Source organism: Propithecus coquereli, unplaced genomic scaffold (genome assembly GCF_000956105.1).
Source record: "Propithecus coquereli isolate 6110/MARCELLA unplaced genomic scaffold, Pcoq_1.0 Scaffold210, whole genome shotgun sequence".
NCBI lineage: Eukaryota > Metazoa > Chordata > Mammalia > Primates > Indriidae > Propithecus > Propithecus coquereli.
Window position 1 is genome coordinate 184,188 of NW_012146079.1, and position 15,494 is coordinate 199,681.

The 15,494-nt window shown below is 40.4% G+C and overlaps 1 protein-coding gene across 1 annotated transcript in view; it reads left to right on the top strand.

The window, feature by feature from the left end:
• FMN2 (formin 2) overlaps positions 1-15,494 on the top strand; it is a 343,234-nt gene that overhangs the window by 93,216 nt on the left and 234,524 nt on the right. The window contains 3 exon segments of the mRNA XM_012644334.1: positions 1,311-2,660; positions 2,662-3,254; positions 5,076-5,220. Of these exon segments, the coding sequence (XP_012499788.1) occupies positions 1,311-2,660; positions 2,662-3,254; positions 5,076-5,220 (2,088 nt within the window).

Sequence of the window (15,494 nt, forward strand, 5' to 3'; positions counted from 1 at the left end):
TCCAGGGAAAAAAAAATCACAGGGGTTAGGATTAAGACCATTAGGTTTATACCACCTCTTCCTCCATGAGGGTGGAGGAGGGGGAACTAGTTCTGAAGATTTTTGTCACATATATATAGTACCAAAAATGCTTCATTTATAGTAAATACCCATTTCTGTCTTGTCCATCTGCATTTTTTCCATTGCAAATGGGTTGGATATCTGTTTTGGATTTAATAAAGAGTAAAGAATATGTTTGGTTTTTACTTTGTGGAGACTTTTCTTGGATCTACAGTTTAATCTTAGTAAGCAGGATAAGAGTTTAGTTTTATATTTAATATCTTCTTTATATTTCCTCTTAATTATTCTTCCACAGTATGTAAAAATCAGGTTTGGAGTAGAAGCTTCAGCCTCCCTTGTGGAGAAGATGTGTGTGGATGTGGACCTAGGGCTCTTCATTGTGGCCTCTGTTGGGATTGTCTTTGAAAAGCCCCAGAACACTGTGAAGAAACGATTCTCAGCACGAGAACTGTCTGACCCTCTCTTTCTCTTTCGTTCCAGCCTCCAGTGAGCAAATCCACATCTGTATGAGCAGCTGTCTGACGCTGCAGTTTTCACAGGACTGGATCTTGTCCTCCCTTCTCTTCTACTTCATCTTCCTTTCTCTTCACCCTTTCCATCCTCTCTTTTTATCTTTTATTTATATTTAATTTTCCCATAGGGTTTCCCCCTTCTTTCTACCCAAAACTTTTTTTTTTCCCTTGACAGATTCCTAGTCGACTGTGAGTCTTGGGAAGGGAAGACTCTGGTTAGACATGAGGGTGACCCATACGTGTGTTGGCACAGTTGTTATCAGCTGTCTATAAATGGTAGAGAACTGTCAGTTATCACTTTTTGAAATGCCTTGGGTAAGATACTAAAGTTCTAGTAAACATGATATAAGTGGTGTGGCACATGCTCATAAGGTATATGACCACACCCATGCAGAGGTCAAAAATATTTCACACATTCTTACTGGGGACTCGTTCAGTGTCAGGAACCTCCTAATAGCAAATGTCACTAGGCAGGAAAGAGAGAAGCCTGCCTTAGAAATATACTGGTTTATCACACAGAATTTTCTTCCCTGTTCTCAGTGGTCTACTTGTCCTCAATGAAAGCATCGAAATCCAAGGGTGGAAATGAGGAGACACATAGAAACATTAACAGTGTATTTCTGTGGAGGGATTTTTCTGGAAGTATGATAACAAACAAATATGATTTTGCTTAATTTTTGATATTTGGATTTTTCCTTATTTCATACTTAACTGTGGTCTGTCCTCGTTGCCCCCCAGGAAGTTTCTGACATGAAGTCTGAGGGACAGGCGACTGTAATTCAGCAACTGGAGCAGACCATCGAGGACCTGAGGACCAAAATAGCTGAACTAGAGAAGCAGTACCCTGCCATGGACATGGAGGTGGCCAGTGGCCATCAAGGGGTTGAGAATGGAGTGGCACCTTCAGAAGATGTCTGTTTCGAAGCTCTCAGGTTAGGAGAAAACGATGTTCGGCATCAGAGGATTTTACAGGCAAAGTCCATACAGACTTCCCCGACGGAGGAGGGCGGGATGCTGCCGCCGCCGCCCGGGAACGCGCTGTGGGAGGCGGCTCCGGGCCCACCGGCGGCCGAAAGCGGAGAGTCGGCCATTCCCTCCTCGCCGTCTGGACCTCAGACAAAGTTCTGTTCCGAGATTTCGTTGATCGTGTCTCCAAGGAGAATATCAGTCCAGCTGGATGCCCAGCAGTCCATACAGGGCATCTCACAGCCTCCACCACCTCCATCCCTTCCGTGGTCTGATGGTCAAGGACAGCCTGGGGCACGGCCGTCCCATCCTTCTCTTTGTACTCAGTTTGACACCAGCCATGAACACTCTGTTTCCTCCTCCTTGGAAAACAGCTATAACATCCCGTCCCCACCACCGCTGCCTTGCACAGAGTCCTCCAGCTCCATGCCTGGCCTGGGCATGGTGACTCCCCCATCTGCCCCTCTCCCTGGCATGACAGTGCCTGCGATACCCGGCGCGGCCATCCCCCCACCTCCTCCTCTGCCGGGTATAGACATGCTGCCACCCCCTCCCCCTCCTCTTCCCGGAGTGGGAATTCCTCCTCCTCCCCCTCTACCCGGAGTGGGGATACCCCCTGCCCCACCTCTACCCGGATCAGGAATACCTCCTCCTCCCCCTCTTCCCGGAGTGGGGATACCCCCTCCTCCCCCTCTACCTGGATCAGGAATACCTCCTCCTCCACCTCTTCCTGGTACAGGAATACCCCCTCCCCCTCCTCTACCTGGAGTGGGAATACCGCCTGCCCCCCCTCTTCCTGGTATGGGAATACCCCTTCCCCCTCCTCTTCCCGGAGTGAGGATACCCCCTCCTCCCCCTCTACCTGGAGTGGGGATACCCCCTCCCCCACCTCTTCCTGGTACAGGAATACCCCCTCCCCCTCCTCTACCTGGAGTGGGAATACCCCCTCCCCCACCTCTTCCCGGTATGGGAATACCCCCTCCCCCTCCTCTTCCCGGAGTGGGAATACCCCCTCCCCCTCCTCTACCTGGAGTGGGGATACCCCCTCCCCCACCTCTTCCTGGTACAGGAATACCTCCACCCCCTCCTCTACCTGGAGTGGGAATACCCCCTCCCCCACCTCCTTCCCGGTATGGGAATACCCCCTCCCCCTCCTCTACCTGGAGTGGGAATACCCCCTCCCCCTCCTCTACCTGGAGTGGGGATACCCCCTCCCCCACCTCTTCCTGGTACAGGAATACCTCCACCCCCTCCTCTACCTGGAGTGGGAATACCCCCTCCCCCACCTCTTCCCGGTATGGGAATTCCTCCTCCTCCTCCTCTACCCGGAGTGGGAATACCCCCTGCCCCACCTCTACCCGGATCAGGAATTCCTCCTCCTCCCCCTCTTCCTGGAGTGGGAATACCTCCTCCCCCTCCTCTGCCAGGTATGGGGATTCTACCTGCTCCAGGTCCCCCTCTCCCTCCGCCTGGGACAGGAATCCCCCCACCGCCTCCACCCCCTCTGCTTCCCGGATCAGGACCTCCACTCCCCGCCCAAGTTGGCAGTAGCACTTTATCAACACCACAGGTGTGTGGATTTCTTCCTCCTCCGTTGCCGTCCGGATTGTTTGGACTAGGAATGAGTCAGGACAAAGCGAGTAGGAAGCAGCCAATAGAGCCTTGTCGCCCAATGAAGCCTCTTTATTGGACAAGAATTCAACTGCACAGTAGAAGGTAACACGACAGCGAGCTCATCTTTGCACAGTTTGTCCATACGAAAGGAGAATTTTACCTTAAAACTCTTGGGAAAATTACGATTTAATGTACTTTTTAAGCATAGCTCTAAAACTTTCTGCAGATTTTTACATCTACACAGATGTAAAATAGTGAAGCAATTTGCTGTTTAAGATTTTAGGCTTTTCTTCCGAAGTATCCAGGGGTAAAACAAATGACATGTATCAATGCATAAGATGTGCATATATCCATCTATAAAGTTATTGACATGTATCTTATAGAGGGATCTATTTTCCTTAGCATGCATGCTCCATTACCTAGTTGCAAGACTGTACTCATGTCTGAATCTAACTGACAGTATGCTTATATGCTCTCTAGAAAACAGGGGAGGGCAGAGAAGCAGAGGCAGTTTTAGCTAGATTATTTTCCATGTGAGAACCTACCCTTTGCTTTCACTACTTAAACTTCCATTTCTGACAAACAGCTTAAAAACATTAATCAAATTCGTAGGCAGACTGACTCCTGAGGATGACATCCTTTAAAAGGCACAGCCTTGCTTTACTGTTGCATCTTGTCTTTCTTCAGAAACACTCTACACAAAATACACACATGAGTGAAATGATTTAGTTTTGAGAATTTCATGGCACCTCTGTAGATGATTGGGGACATAATGTGAAGTCATAAGATCATACTTGGGAACAATCATCATAAAAGAACACTTTCCTGGGAGCAATGAATGGTGCATGCCTGTAGTCCCCACTTACTTGGGAGGCTGAGGTGAGAGGATTGCTTGAGCCCAGGAGTTGGAGGTTGCAGTGAGCTATGGTTGTGCCACTGCACTCCCACCTGGGCAACAGAACAAGACCCTGTCTCAAAAAAAGAAAAAAAATAATAATACTTTCCACCAGTTACCCTAGTGGCGTATTACTTATCCATGCCTAGTCCATAGTCTGCTTGCCCTGCACTGAGACAGTGCTCTGGAATATGTTGGAAGGAGGGAAAAAAATGCACTTTAAACCTCACTGGCCTTCCTTGCTCTAACTTTTCATGATTCCTTGAATTTTCTTTGTGTGATGTAGCATGCATTTAGAAACAAGGTATTTTCCAGGCTCATTTTCATTTCTTATATTAATTTTATCTTCACTAAATCATATCAGAGGACAAGAATATATATATCCTGACTACTTCTAACTCTGCAGTTCATTCTCTGTGTAGTCGCCATGTCACTTGTATATGCCGATGAATCATTTTAAGCTGTGCCCTGAACTCATTTTCTCCAGATACATGATAGCAAGTTCTTTTGTTGTTTTCGTTTTGCTTTTTAAAAAATGCATATACCCTCTTTGTAGGTGGTGCTACATGAATCTGTAGTCATAGAGAAGCCAAATTACAATGTGGTGATGGGAGGTAGTGAGGGGAGGGAGGATGCTATTAATATCTTGGAAATGTATATTTTTAACTCATGAATAATTTACAAGGTTAATAAGTAAAGTTGGGATTTTGAGATATCAAACATTTCTTGCCTTCATAGCCCATGGGGTGGGTTTTCCTTGGATGTTTTCATACAGTGACTTGCTAACCGAGAATTCCTGAAAATTATTTCTAGGTAAAGGTTTCATTCTATACAGAAAATATTTTAACGTTCTCATTAAGTTGATAAAACAAATGCTGATCTTAAAGAAAAGATCCTCCTTATCTTTCTCCCTTTCCCTCCCTCCCTCCTGTTTGTCTTTTTCCTTCCTTCATTCCCTTCCTTTCTGTTTATGCTTCCCACAGCATAGTTCAGTTTGGCCCTTTCATTGTTCCTTTGCTTAATTGTAGAGACTCCAGTGCTTCACTTATTTGGGAAAAAATTGAAGAGCCATCCATAGATTGTCACGAATTTGAGGAATTATTTTCTAAAACTGCTGTAAAGGAGAGAAAGAAACCTATTTCTGATACTATCTCAAAAACGAAGGCTAAACAAGTGAGTATTCTTGTGCTTTCTGAATTTGGACAGTGTTTCTGGCATAAAGTGTGAACTTCCATTGGAGAAAAACTTTGGAATAGTTTCTGGGCTGTGTAAAACCTCCATGGACCTGACACGGAGAGCAAAGGTTAGAATATTAGAACATGGGGTTAAGTAAGACTAGTCCAAACAGAACAACAAATAATCATGTCCATCACGGGATAATGCCCTCTTCTATTTGTAACTTCATAATACATATTTCCAAAATCTCAGCCATCGTTTCTTTCCAGAACTTGTTGTCTGAAAGTAAATTTTCACTTGATTTAAGTCCATCTGAGTGCTAGTATGGGTGGGAAGAAAGGAAAGAGTGGGCAAAGAAAAGTAAGCAAGAAGTTCCATCCTCAGTCACCGATAATGTGTTTGGTGTTTCATTGCATTATAACCGAAGCGCACGCTATTAAAATCCAGCTAAATAGTCACGTTGTGCTTGAAATATGGAAGAAAATCTCGTTTCCATTTCTCACGTCTCCATTCCATGTTAGATCCTTCCATCTAACCCGTGACACTTGAGTAAGAGAAAGTTAAGATTGGTGCATTTCGAGAAAAACATTTTCAAGCCACATTTTTCAACAGATTTATCCATTGGACTTGATCATAAAATGATGTTGTTTTAAATTTCTCAAGGCTGTCCTTCAGGAAGCTGTAGTAAAACCCCACAATAATGAGCTCCAGATAGGAGGAATTACTATTGGTGCCCATCTTTTACCCTGAAATGGGGAGTGGCTACATTTACTAACTTTTACAAGGTGGTGGAAAAGAGGGCGGGCGTCAGGGCAAAGGAATGGCAGACAGCTCAGTCTTGGGAGCAGAGGAGGGGAAATGAGGCCAGTGTCTCCAGTGTTTCTCTGGCCCTGTCTGCTCAGATGAGTGCCAAGGAATGGGGTGATTCCTTGAATTTTTGTCTCTGACCCCAAAGTTGTAGTTAGACCCAAGTTGTTACCATTGATATTTATTTCAGAGCAGACAACTCCCATCAGATGGACCCTGCCAAATACAGCCAGGAAGGGACGGATTTGAATGGGACAACTAGACTCCTGGAACCCACAGTTGGCTGGGTGGGCAAGCTCACCCTGGGCATTTCATTAATCTCAGAATAACACAAACCCAAACTTTATGCGGTTGAATTTTTCAGAACTGTTTACTGCATTGCAGCTGGTTGCTAGTGACCGTAGGTCAGTAACTACAGTAAATGAGACAGTGCCTGGCACATTGTAGGCACTCAATAAATATTTGTTAAGTTAACGAACCAGCCAACAGAGGGAGGAGGACTTTTTAAAAATCAGCCAGTAGGCCCAGTAGTGATTGAAAACCAGAAAATCATTCTTGTAATAATAATCAATAAGTCCAAGGTGACAGTGTTAAGAGGATTAAAGATAAACAGAGAACCACATTTTCTCTGGCAGAGATAAATATTTTAAAAACCTTTTCCATGGTATATTTGCATTATAGCACACTGAGGCTGAGTCATCATATCTCTTCTCACAGACCGTATCAGAGATGGAAAAGCTGTCTGGGCAAGGTATGTGGGAGGAGAGTACAGACATCGAGGAGAGTCAGGCAGCCAGAATTGTCACTTGAAAAAATGGGCAGATGTGGCACGGGACATCTCTTGTCCAGGGACTAAATGTTCAGAAAATCAAACCATGCCTTCCCCACATCCCAACACCCCCCACCTTTTTATTTGCTAAGGGACTACAGATAAGGCGGATGTCTTCCAGTTGCCTGAGACTATAGGATTTCATGCTCTAATTGACGTAGTATTCAGCTTATAGCTCACTGAAATGTGATTTGTATCTAAATCATCAAAACTTCAAATTAAACAAGTTGGCATGACACGGCCTCTTTGCATATAAACAGTTGCTTCTATGTGGAGCATCATCTCAACATAGTCACCTCACTCTGTCACTAAGACATTTCATAAACTGTGGGCTAGAGACTTTGCCAACGTTGTCATTTGCACTTACTGATAGCGATGCTACTGATGACCTTCAGCTTCAAACAGGGTTCATGGAACAGTCTCCATCATGACTTCTAATAAGCTTATTCAGCAACTCCTGGGTCTTGGTACTGAGCTCTGTACTTCAGGTCTGTTTTTGGAGGAATAAAAGTATTTTTTTCCCCCTGTCTGTTAGAGAAAAGTCACTGCAAAGTAATATATTACTGAAGAAACTTAGTTTTATTTAACTTCATTGTATTTGGAAAAAAATCTATCCTTTCCATTTACTAGGGACATTTAAAATTTTATTTAAGGAAACTATATTTTCAGGATGCATGCAGATAGTTCCTCTTCTTATGGGAAATGTATACTGATTGTATATGCAGACATTTTGGTAGCTCATAATTCATTTCCAGTAAAATTAATAGCGTTTAATGCTGTGGCATATGTTTATGGAGGTATTTCAAGCAATTCTTCTTATATACAATGGAAGCTGGAAGTTCTGTTTTTCTTTAAATATTTAAAAATGGCCAAATAATTTTCCTGTGATCTGTCTTCTTGAAAGTAAGACTGTGGTTGAATGCACTGGTATTTAACGAGGTGCCTGGGCTGTTTTTACTGTCAGGGCAGAGACATTTTCAGTGTGATAGTAGAAGATTCCTCAGCTGGGCACACTGCCGTTTGGCATAAGGAGGAAGAGGGGTTATTTTCTCTGGACACTCAGACTAATAGCAATGTTGAAAATCTTGTATTTCTAAATCCCTTTTTCTACAAGGAACTTAGGACAAAGCATTTTATATTTTTCTCGTGGAACATGTATTTAAGTTTGTTCTGTGATGATTTCTTCATTTATCCTTCTTGGTTTTGAAGTATTACATGTAAGGAGATTAGCTGAGAAGGTATATGAAAGTTTATCAGATAGCAGTTTAACATAGTTCTTTATAACCAAATGAGTTTGACACTTCTACATCAGAATTGTTAATTAACATTCTAACGTAAAACAATGATACCACTTAAGGAATAAAGAGGAAAAAAGAAAAAGCAATTTCACATGAAGCCCATGTTTAAGCATTGACACACGTACACACTTGCCTGCTTTTAAGGAAGGCTCTAGAGCTAGTAAACATTTGGTCCAATCTCTTCTCTATTTCCAGGGTAATTCAGTGATTATTAATGTTGATAATCACCCTAAGTCATCTCAGGATCTTTGGTGCTCAAAGATTGAATTAAGTTTAACTCGAGCTTATGAGCATGAAAGTGAGAGAATTTACTTTGGAACAATTTCGATAATAAGGATTGCCTCAAAAAAGTTTCTAGGCTGGGCGCGGTGGCTCACGCCTATAATCCTAGCACTTTGGGAGGCTGAGGTGGGAGGATTCCTTGAGGCCAGGAGTTCGAGACCAGCCTGAGCAGAAGCAAGATCCTGTCTCTACAAAAAAAATTAAAAAAAAATTAACTGTGTGTCTGTAGTCCCAGCTACTCTTTGAGAGGCTGGTGTAGGAGGATTGCTTGAGCCCTGAAATTTGAGGTTGCAGTGAGCTATGATGATGCCACTGCACTCTAGCCCAGGAGACAAAGTCTCAAAAACCCTGTCTCAAGGAAAAAAACAAAACAAAAGGTTTCTGGTTAATCCTGTGTCTAATGAAATCATAAGGAAATAGAATTTGGGCCAGGTACGGTGGCTCACACCTGTAATCCTAGCATTCTGGGAGGCTGAGGCGGGGGGATCGCTTGAGCTCAGGAGTTTTTGAGGTTGCTGTGAGCTAGGCTAATGCCATGGTTCTCTACCTAGGCAACAGAGCAAGACTCTGTCGCCCCCCCAAAAATAAGTTGGTAAATATGGTAGTAGTAGTAATTATGACAACAACAATAATAATAACCATGGAAACCTCAAGTCATATAGTGCCAGTTATTTCGCATGTACCAGTTATTGTTTTTAGCTCTTTAATCCTCTTATTCTTATCAGATAGGCACCATGATCCTCAGTTCATAGTACAGAAGACTGAGGTATAGAGGAATTCAATAATGTTCCCAAACTGGTAAGGGGCTGAGCTCAGGTTCAAACTCCAGCCATCTGGCTCCAGAGCCTCTGTTCTTCCTAATTAAGTAATAGTCACAGACGTGAAATATTTTATATGAGTGTAAGTACAGTATTTTATTCATATGGAGACCAGAATATATACTTTTAAAAAAGAATTTGAATTTGTATTGGTTTTCACATATGATCAACATTTAAATGACTGCAATTACACTTATAAAAGTGTATGTGAAGACACTTTTAAAACCTTTTTCATCTTCTAACAGATTCTGACAAGTACATAAACTATGATGCCACTGAACATGACATTTGCCCAGTTAAATAAAAGTTTATCTGAGTGATGTGAGCTTTAGACATAGAAGCTTCTGTAAGTGGTAAAAATTAGGGCCATTTGCTTGTGTGGCACATAAATAGTGGTTAGAGGCCGACAGCCACCATGGTTAAACCTCACCAAATGTCAAGTGATGATACTTTTTATTCACCCAATGACACAAAAAGAACCATCTTTGTAAAATATGCCTTAAGTAAATAATGTCTAAACACGTTTAAAAGATGTATAAAGGAACGTGCTACCCACGATGCAAATTTGCACACGGAAGTTAACAAGAGTGAATAAGAATCTGTGTTTTTTAAATTTCAAATTATTATGGGGGTACAAATGTTTTAGGTTACATGGATCATCTTTACAATGCTTGCGTCCTGGCTATAGGTGTGCCTGTCCCCCAAGTAGTGTTCTTAGTACCTGTTACAATCTGTGTTGTTTTTTAAAATACATAACTGACATTTGTCTAACCATTTAGTGTAACACAAATGAATCTCTTCATGAGTTTCTCCTACTTATCGGATGAAAATGCTTTGTCCCAAGAATGGGAGAGAAACATTATTTATGATAGTTAAATGTTTGTTAGGTTTCAGCCTCTGGAAATATGATTAGAAAAATAGATCATTAAATCCGCTACTTTTTATGTGAGGGGAGGTAATAAAAGGATTCATTGGAATCCACATTTATTACAGATGTAAACTTTAAGGAATTAGACATTTGGTGTAGTGTTCAGCCTTTCCATCGTGCTTGGTGACTTAACATCTAAAAAAGCCATTTTTTTATGTTGTAAAAATTTGTAATAATGGTGGGAAAAAAAAGCATCCATTATTCAGCTGCTCTTCTTTGAGAGTACGTAGTTAATACCTCCAAACATTCATGCGTGAGATGACAATTGCCATTAAAAGGCTTCTTCTTACTATGTTGGGGAATTCAGGGGAATGTGTGTGCTACACTTCAGATATTGACTGGTGGTGGATTATTCACTGCTATGGAAAGGAGACAAGTTATATAAATCTATAAATCTTCACTTCAGTTTTATTTATTTACGGCAAATGTTTATTTTTAGATTTTAAAAAAACGTTTTATCATAATTAGTAGAAATTTCAGTGTTCACAAGGGGATAAGCTGAATGATAATCTGAGTAATAGAAGCCTAGTTTTTTGTAAGGGTGTTAATTTTTCCTGTATAGCTGGCAAATTCCAGTGTAGCAAGGGTATGTTTGGGTTGACTTTAACAGTTATATTTGTCTTTCAGACTGAAGACCTAAAATGTCTGAAACACCAAATATCTTATAATAAGACAATTTAGATTTGTTTCAGGGATACACAATAAACATTTGGTACTTTGTATCTTTTAACATCTGCTTTTAATAGAATGCATTCCTATTGCAAGCCTTAAAAATGTATTTATGTAGAAAACCACATCAAAATACAAAGCTATAATTAGACAAACATAGGTTTTGTGGAATCTGGATTTGTTTTAGATGTTGAAAGATTTATTATTTTTTGAAGATGCTATTCCTATAACTATTTGTAAAGTGTACCCAATCAATTCAAAGAATGCAATGCTAAACCTCAATTTTTAAATTTTCTTTTAGCCAAAAAGATAATGTTTATACTTCTAAGTAAATGGCTAAAAATAAAAAAAAACACATAAATCCATCACTGAAGGTTAATTATTTTGGACTTTATATTCATATACTATGATGATATTAAGATTCTGTTGGACTAGATGTATAAGAAAGGGGTCTGGATTTTTAATGGCTGGAATGTTCTGCTTGCTGTAATCCACAGGAATTGAAGAAAGAGCGTAGAAGAGAGTATAAATTCTATCTAGAGTGCCAGGCATGGTGATGCATGCCTATAGTCCCAGCTACTTAGGAGGCTGAGGCTGGAGGATTGCTTGAGCCCAGGAGTTTGAGGTTGCAGTGCACTATTACCCTGCCTGTGAATAGCCACTGCACTCCAGCCTGGGCAACCCCGGGCTGGAGTGTATGACCCTGTCTCTAAAAAATTTTTTTTAAAAAATTCTATTTGGAGCAGATGATGGGAAAGTGTTTTCTCAATATTGCCAGTTTAGAGTAGAGCTGCTATTGCAGAGAGCCCTAGAACACTAAAAAGAGTGAGGCTACCTTAGTTTCACTGCAGAAACTAAACAGTTAAAGTACGACTTACACGGTTGTACCCTGTTTTGATCTGATGGCAGCAGAGTTTAGTCATTTCAGCAGGGAGTATAGCAGAAGAAATGAGCTAAATATACCAGCGAGGGCACAGAGGTTCTCTAGAGGGCTAATTTATTGTGGAACAACCCAAGAGAGACAGTATTGAGTAATTCAAGGGACTATACTTGAATAATCCTTTAGGTTCCACATTGTATACTAGAGACAGTAAGAACTGTGGGTGGTCAGGAGTTGAATGGAGTAGGTAGGCTGGACTTGGGATAAAGCCTGTCTAGAGAAGACGTGATTTAAAGTGGGCCTTGAAGAATTTATTTGGTTTAGATATGTAGAAAGGATTAAGGGATGATTTTTGAGACTAGCACCATGAGCAAAGATTTCCTTGCAGCTTGTTTAAAACCATAGTAAATCAGTCATCATCGTAGCAGGCTTCCCCGTGCGCTCCTGTCTGAGAGTTTCAGGAAAGTAAATGTAGATCATTTATATTCATTTCCCTTAGCTAAATGTGTTTCCTTCTCATCCTCTTAGCAAGTCGTCGGGTTTGTCATATTAGAAATAAGTGTGAGAATTGAATTTAGATAAATTGGACCCAAAGCTTATTTTGCTTTCATGGTATGAAATAGCAGAATGTATGTTTCTTTACCATGGACAGCAACAGGACTCTGGATAACCCCAGAGCAAAGGAGGATTTTATCCCTTATTTGACTTGCATCGTCACAATGATGACAGCCCCTACCTTTGGCCTACAGGAAGGGGTACTGGGGACGTTGGTCTGATTATTCACATCCTAACTCAGCGTGACCTATACTGAAAAATGATTATGATTATTTGAGACCACAAGCTTAAGACTTAAAAAAATAATGTTATTTTTGCCTTTAGTATTTTTTAACTTCAGCACTTTTGTGGTTGTTTAAAGTTGTTCTATCTTTTTAAAACCTATTATCCTGCCTCTCCTAGGGTGAAGCCATAGCCACAGACAGTTGTAGGAAGAGAGCGATGCTGTCATCTTGGCTGTACATGTCGGGGGTAGAGCAGAGTTGGGGGTGGCTGGTGATGGAGAATTATTTAAATAATTCCAATTATTTAAATTGGAATATAAGCTGTTTCTTTTTTAAAAATATGTTTGTCATGGAAGATTTCTAACATTTCTCCTGAATTTTTTGTCAAATGTTAATATAGGAATCTTTAAAATTACTTGATTTATAACTTGGAACTCTACCTGAAGTATTACTTTTGCTTGGAAGTGGGCCTTCTAGACAGAGTGAGCAACTTGGTATTGTTCTTCTTCCCAAAAAAACAACAATTCAACTGGTGAAAATTATAACAAAATCATTTTAAGTTTCTGGAAATTGTCCAAAGAGCATTCAGGAAATGGAGAAACGGTCATTTAAGAAAATCTACTAAAAACTCAGTGAGAATAGTGAGAACCTGTAACAGTTGAGCCACAACCTTCTCCATCACCAGCCACCCCCAACTCTGCTCTACCCCCGACATGTGCAGCCAAGGTGACAGCATCTCTCTGTTTCTACAACTGTCTGTGGCTATGGCTTCACCCTAGGAGAGGCAGGATAATAGGTTTTAAAAAGATAGAACAACTTTAAACAACCACAGAAGAGCTGGAGTAGCTAAACTAATATCAGACAAAATAAACTTTAAAGAATGTTACTAGAGATAAAGAGAGACATCTCATATTGAAAAGACTAACAGAAAGATATTACAGCTATAAACATTGATGTACCTAACAACAGAGTCCCAAAGTGCATGAAGCAGAAACTAACAGAATTTAAGGGAGAAGTCAAAAATAATATTTGAAGACTTCAATAGTCTGTTTTCAGTAATACATAGAACAGGCAGAAGATCAACAAGGAAATGGAAGAATTGAACAGCAGTGTAAACAAAATAGACCTAACACATCTATGGAACACTCTACCCAATCACAGAAGAATATACATAACTTCTTAGACGTACGTAGAGCATTCTCTATGACAGAGAATGCTAGGCCACAAAACAAGGCTTCATAAATTTAGAGGGATCAAAACTTAACTAAATTTTTTTATTTCAAAATATTAAGGGGGTACAAATGTTTTTGTTACATGGATGCCATTTATAATGCTTATGTCAGGGCTTTTAGTGTGCATATCACCTGAATAGTGTTCGTGGTACCTGATAGGTAGGTTTTCTACACCTCCCCTCCTTCCTCCCACACCCTTCCTGATTTTCAATGATTTTAACATCTTTTTGTGCCTATATGTACCCATCAATTAGCTCCCAATTACTAGAGAGCACATATGGTGTTTGTTTTTCCATTCCTGAGATCCTTAACTTAGGATAATGGTCTCCAGTTCCATCCAAGTTGCAAAGACATTATTTCATTACTTTTTATGGCTCAGTGGTACTCCATGGTGTGTGTATGTGTGTGTGTATGTATTTATCCACTGATGAGTTGATGGGCACTTAAGTTGATTCCACATCCTTGCGATTGTGAATTTTGCTGCAATAAACATTTGAGTGCAGATGTCCTTTTGATAAAATCGCTTTTTTTCCTTTGGGTAGATACCCAGTAGTGGGATTGCTGGGTTGATTGGTAAGTCCATATTTATTCCTTTGAGGAATCTCCATACCATTTTCCATAGATGTTGTACTAATTTGCAGTCCCACCAACAGTGTATAAGTGTTCCTTTCTCTCTACCTTCATGCCAGGATCTATTGTTTTTTGACTTTTTAATGATGGCCATTCTGACGGGGTAAGGTGATATTTCATTGTGGTTTTAATGTGCATTTCCTGATGATTAGTGATATTGAAAATTTTTTCTGAAGTTTGTTGGCTCTTTGTCTTTCTTTTGAAAAAATTCTGTTCGTTTGTTTTGCCCACTTTTTAATGGGTTTTTTTGTTTGTTTGTTTGTTTGTTTGTTTTGCTGGTCTGGGTTCTTTATAGATTCTGGATATTAGCCCTTTATCAGATTTACAGCTTGTGAATATTTTCTCCCAATCTTTAGGTTGTCTATTTACTCTGTTAATTATTTCCTTTCTTGTGTAAAAGCTTTTTAATTTACTCAAGTCCCATTTATTTATTTTTGTTGTTGCTATATTTGCCTTTGGGGTCTTAGTCATAACTTCTCTGCCTAGGCTAATGTCTAGAAGAGTTTTTCCTGCCTTCTCTTCTAGAATTTTTATGGTTTCATGCCTGAAATTTAAGTCTTTCATCCATCTTGAATTAATTTTTTATATGGTGAGAGATGGGGGCTCTGTTTCATTTTTCTGCATGTGGCTATCCAGTTTTCCCAACACCATTTATTGAATAGGGCTTCTTTCCCCCAGTGTATATTGTTGTCTGCTTTGTCAAAAATCAGTTAGTTGTGGGTAGTTTTATGTCTATATTCTCTATTCTATACCATTGGTCTATGTCTCTACGTTTATACCAGTACTATGCTGTTTTGGTTACTATAGCCTTGTAATGTGATGTCTCCAGATTTATTCTTTTTGCGTAAGATTGCTTTGGCTATTTGAGTTCTTTTTTGGTTCCACATGAAGTGTAGAATTATTTTTTCTAGATCTGTGAAATATGACATTGGCATTTTGATGGGAATTGCTTTAAATCTGTAAATCACTTTGAGCAGTGTGATATGGACATTTTAACAATGTTGATTCTACCAGTCTGTGAGCATGAGATGTTTTTTCATTTGTTTGTGTCATCTGCAATTTCTTTCATCAGTGTTTCATAGTTTTCCTTGTAGAGATCTTTCACCTCCATGGTTAAGT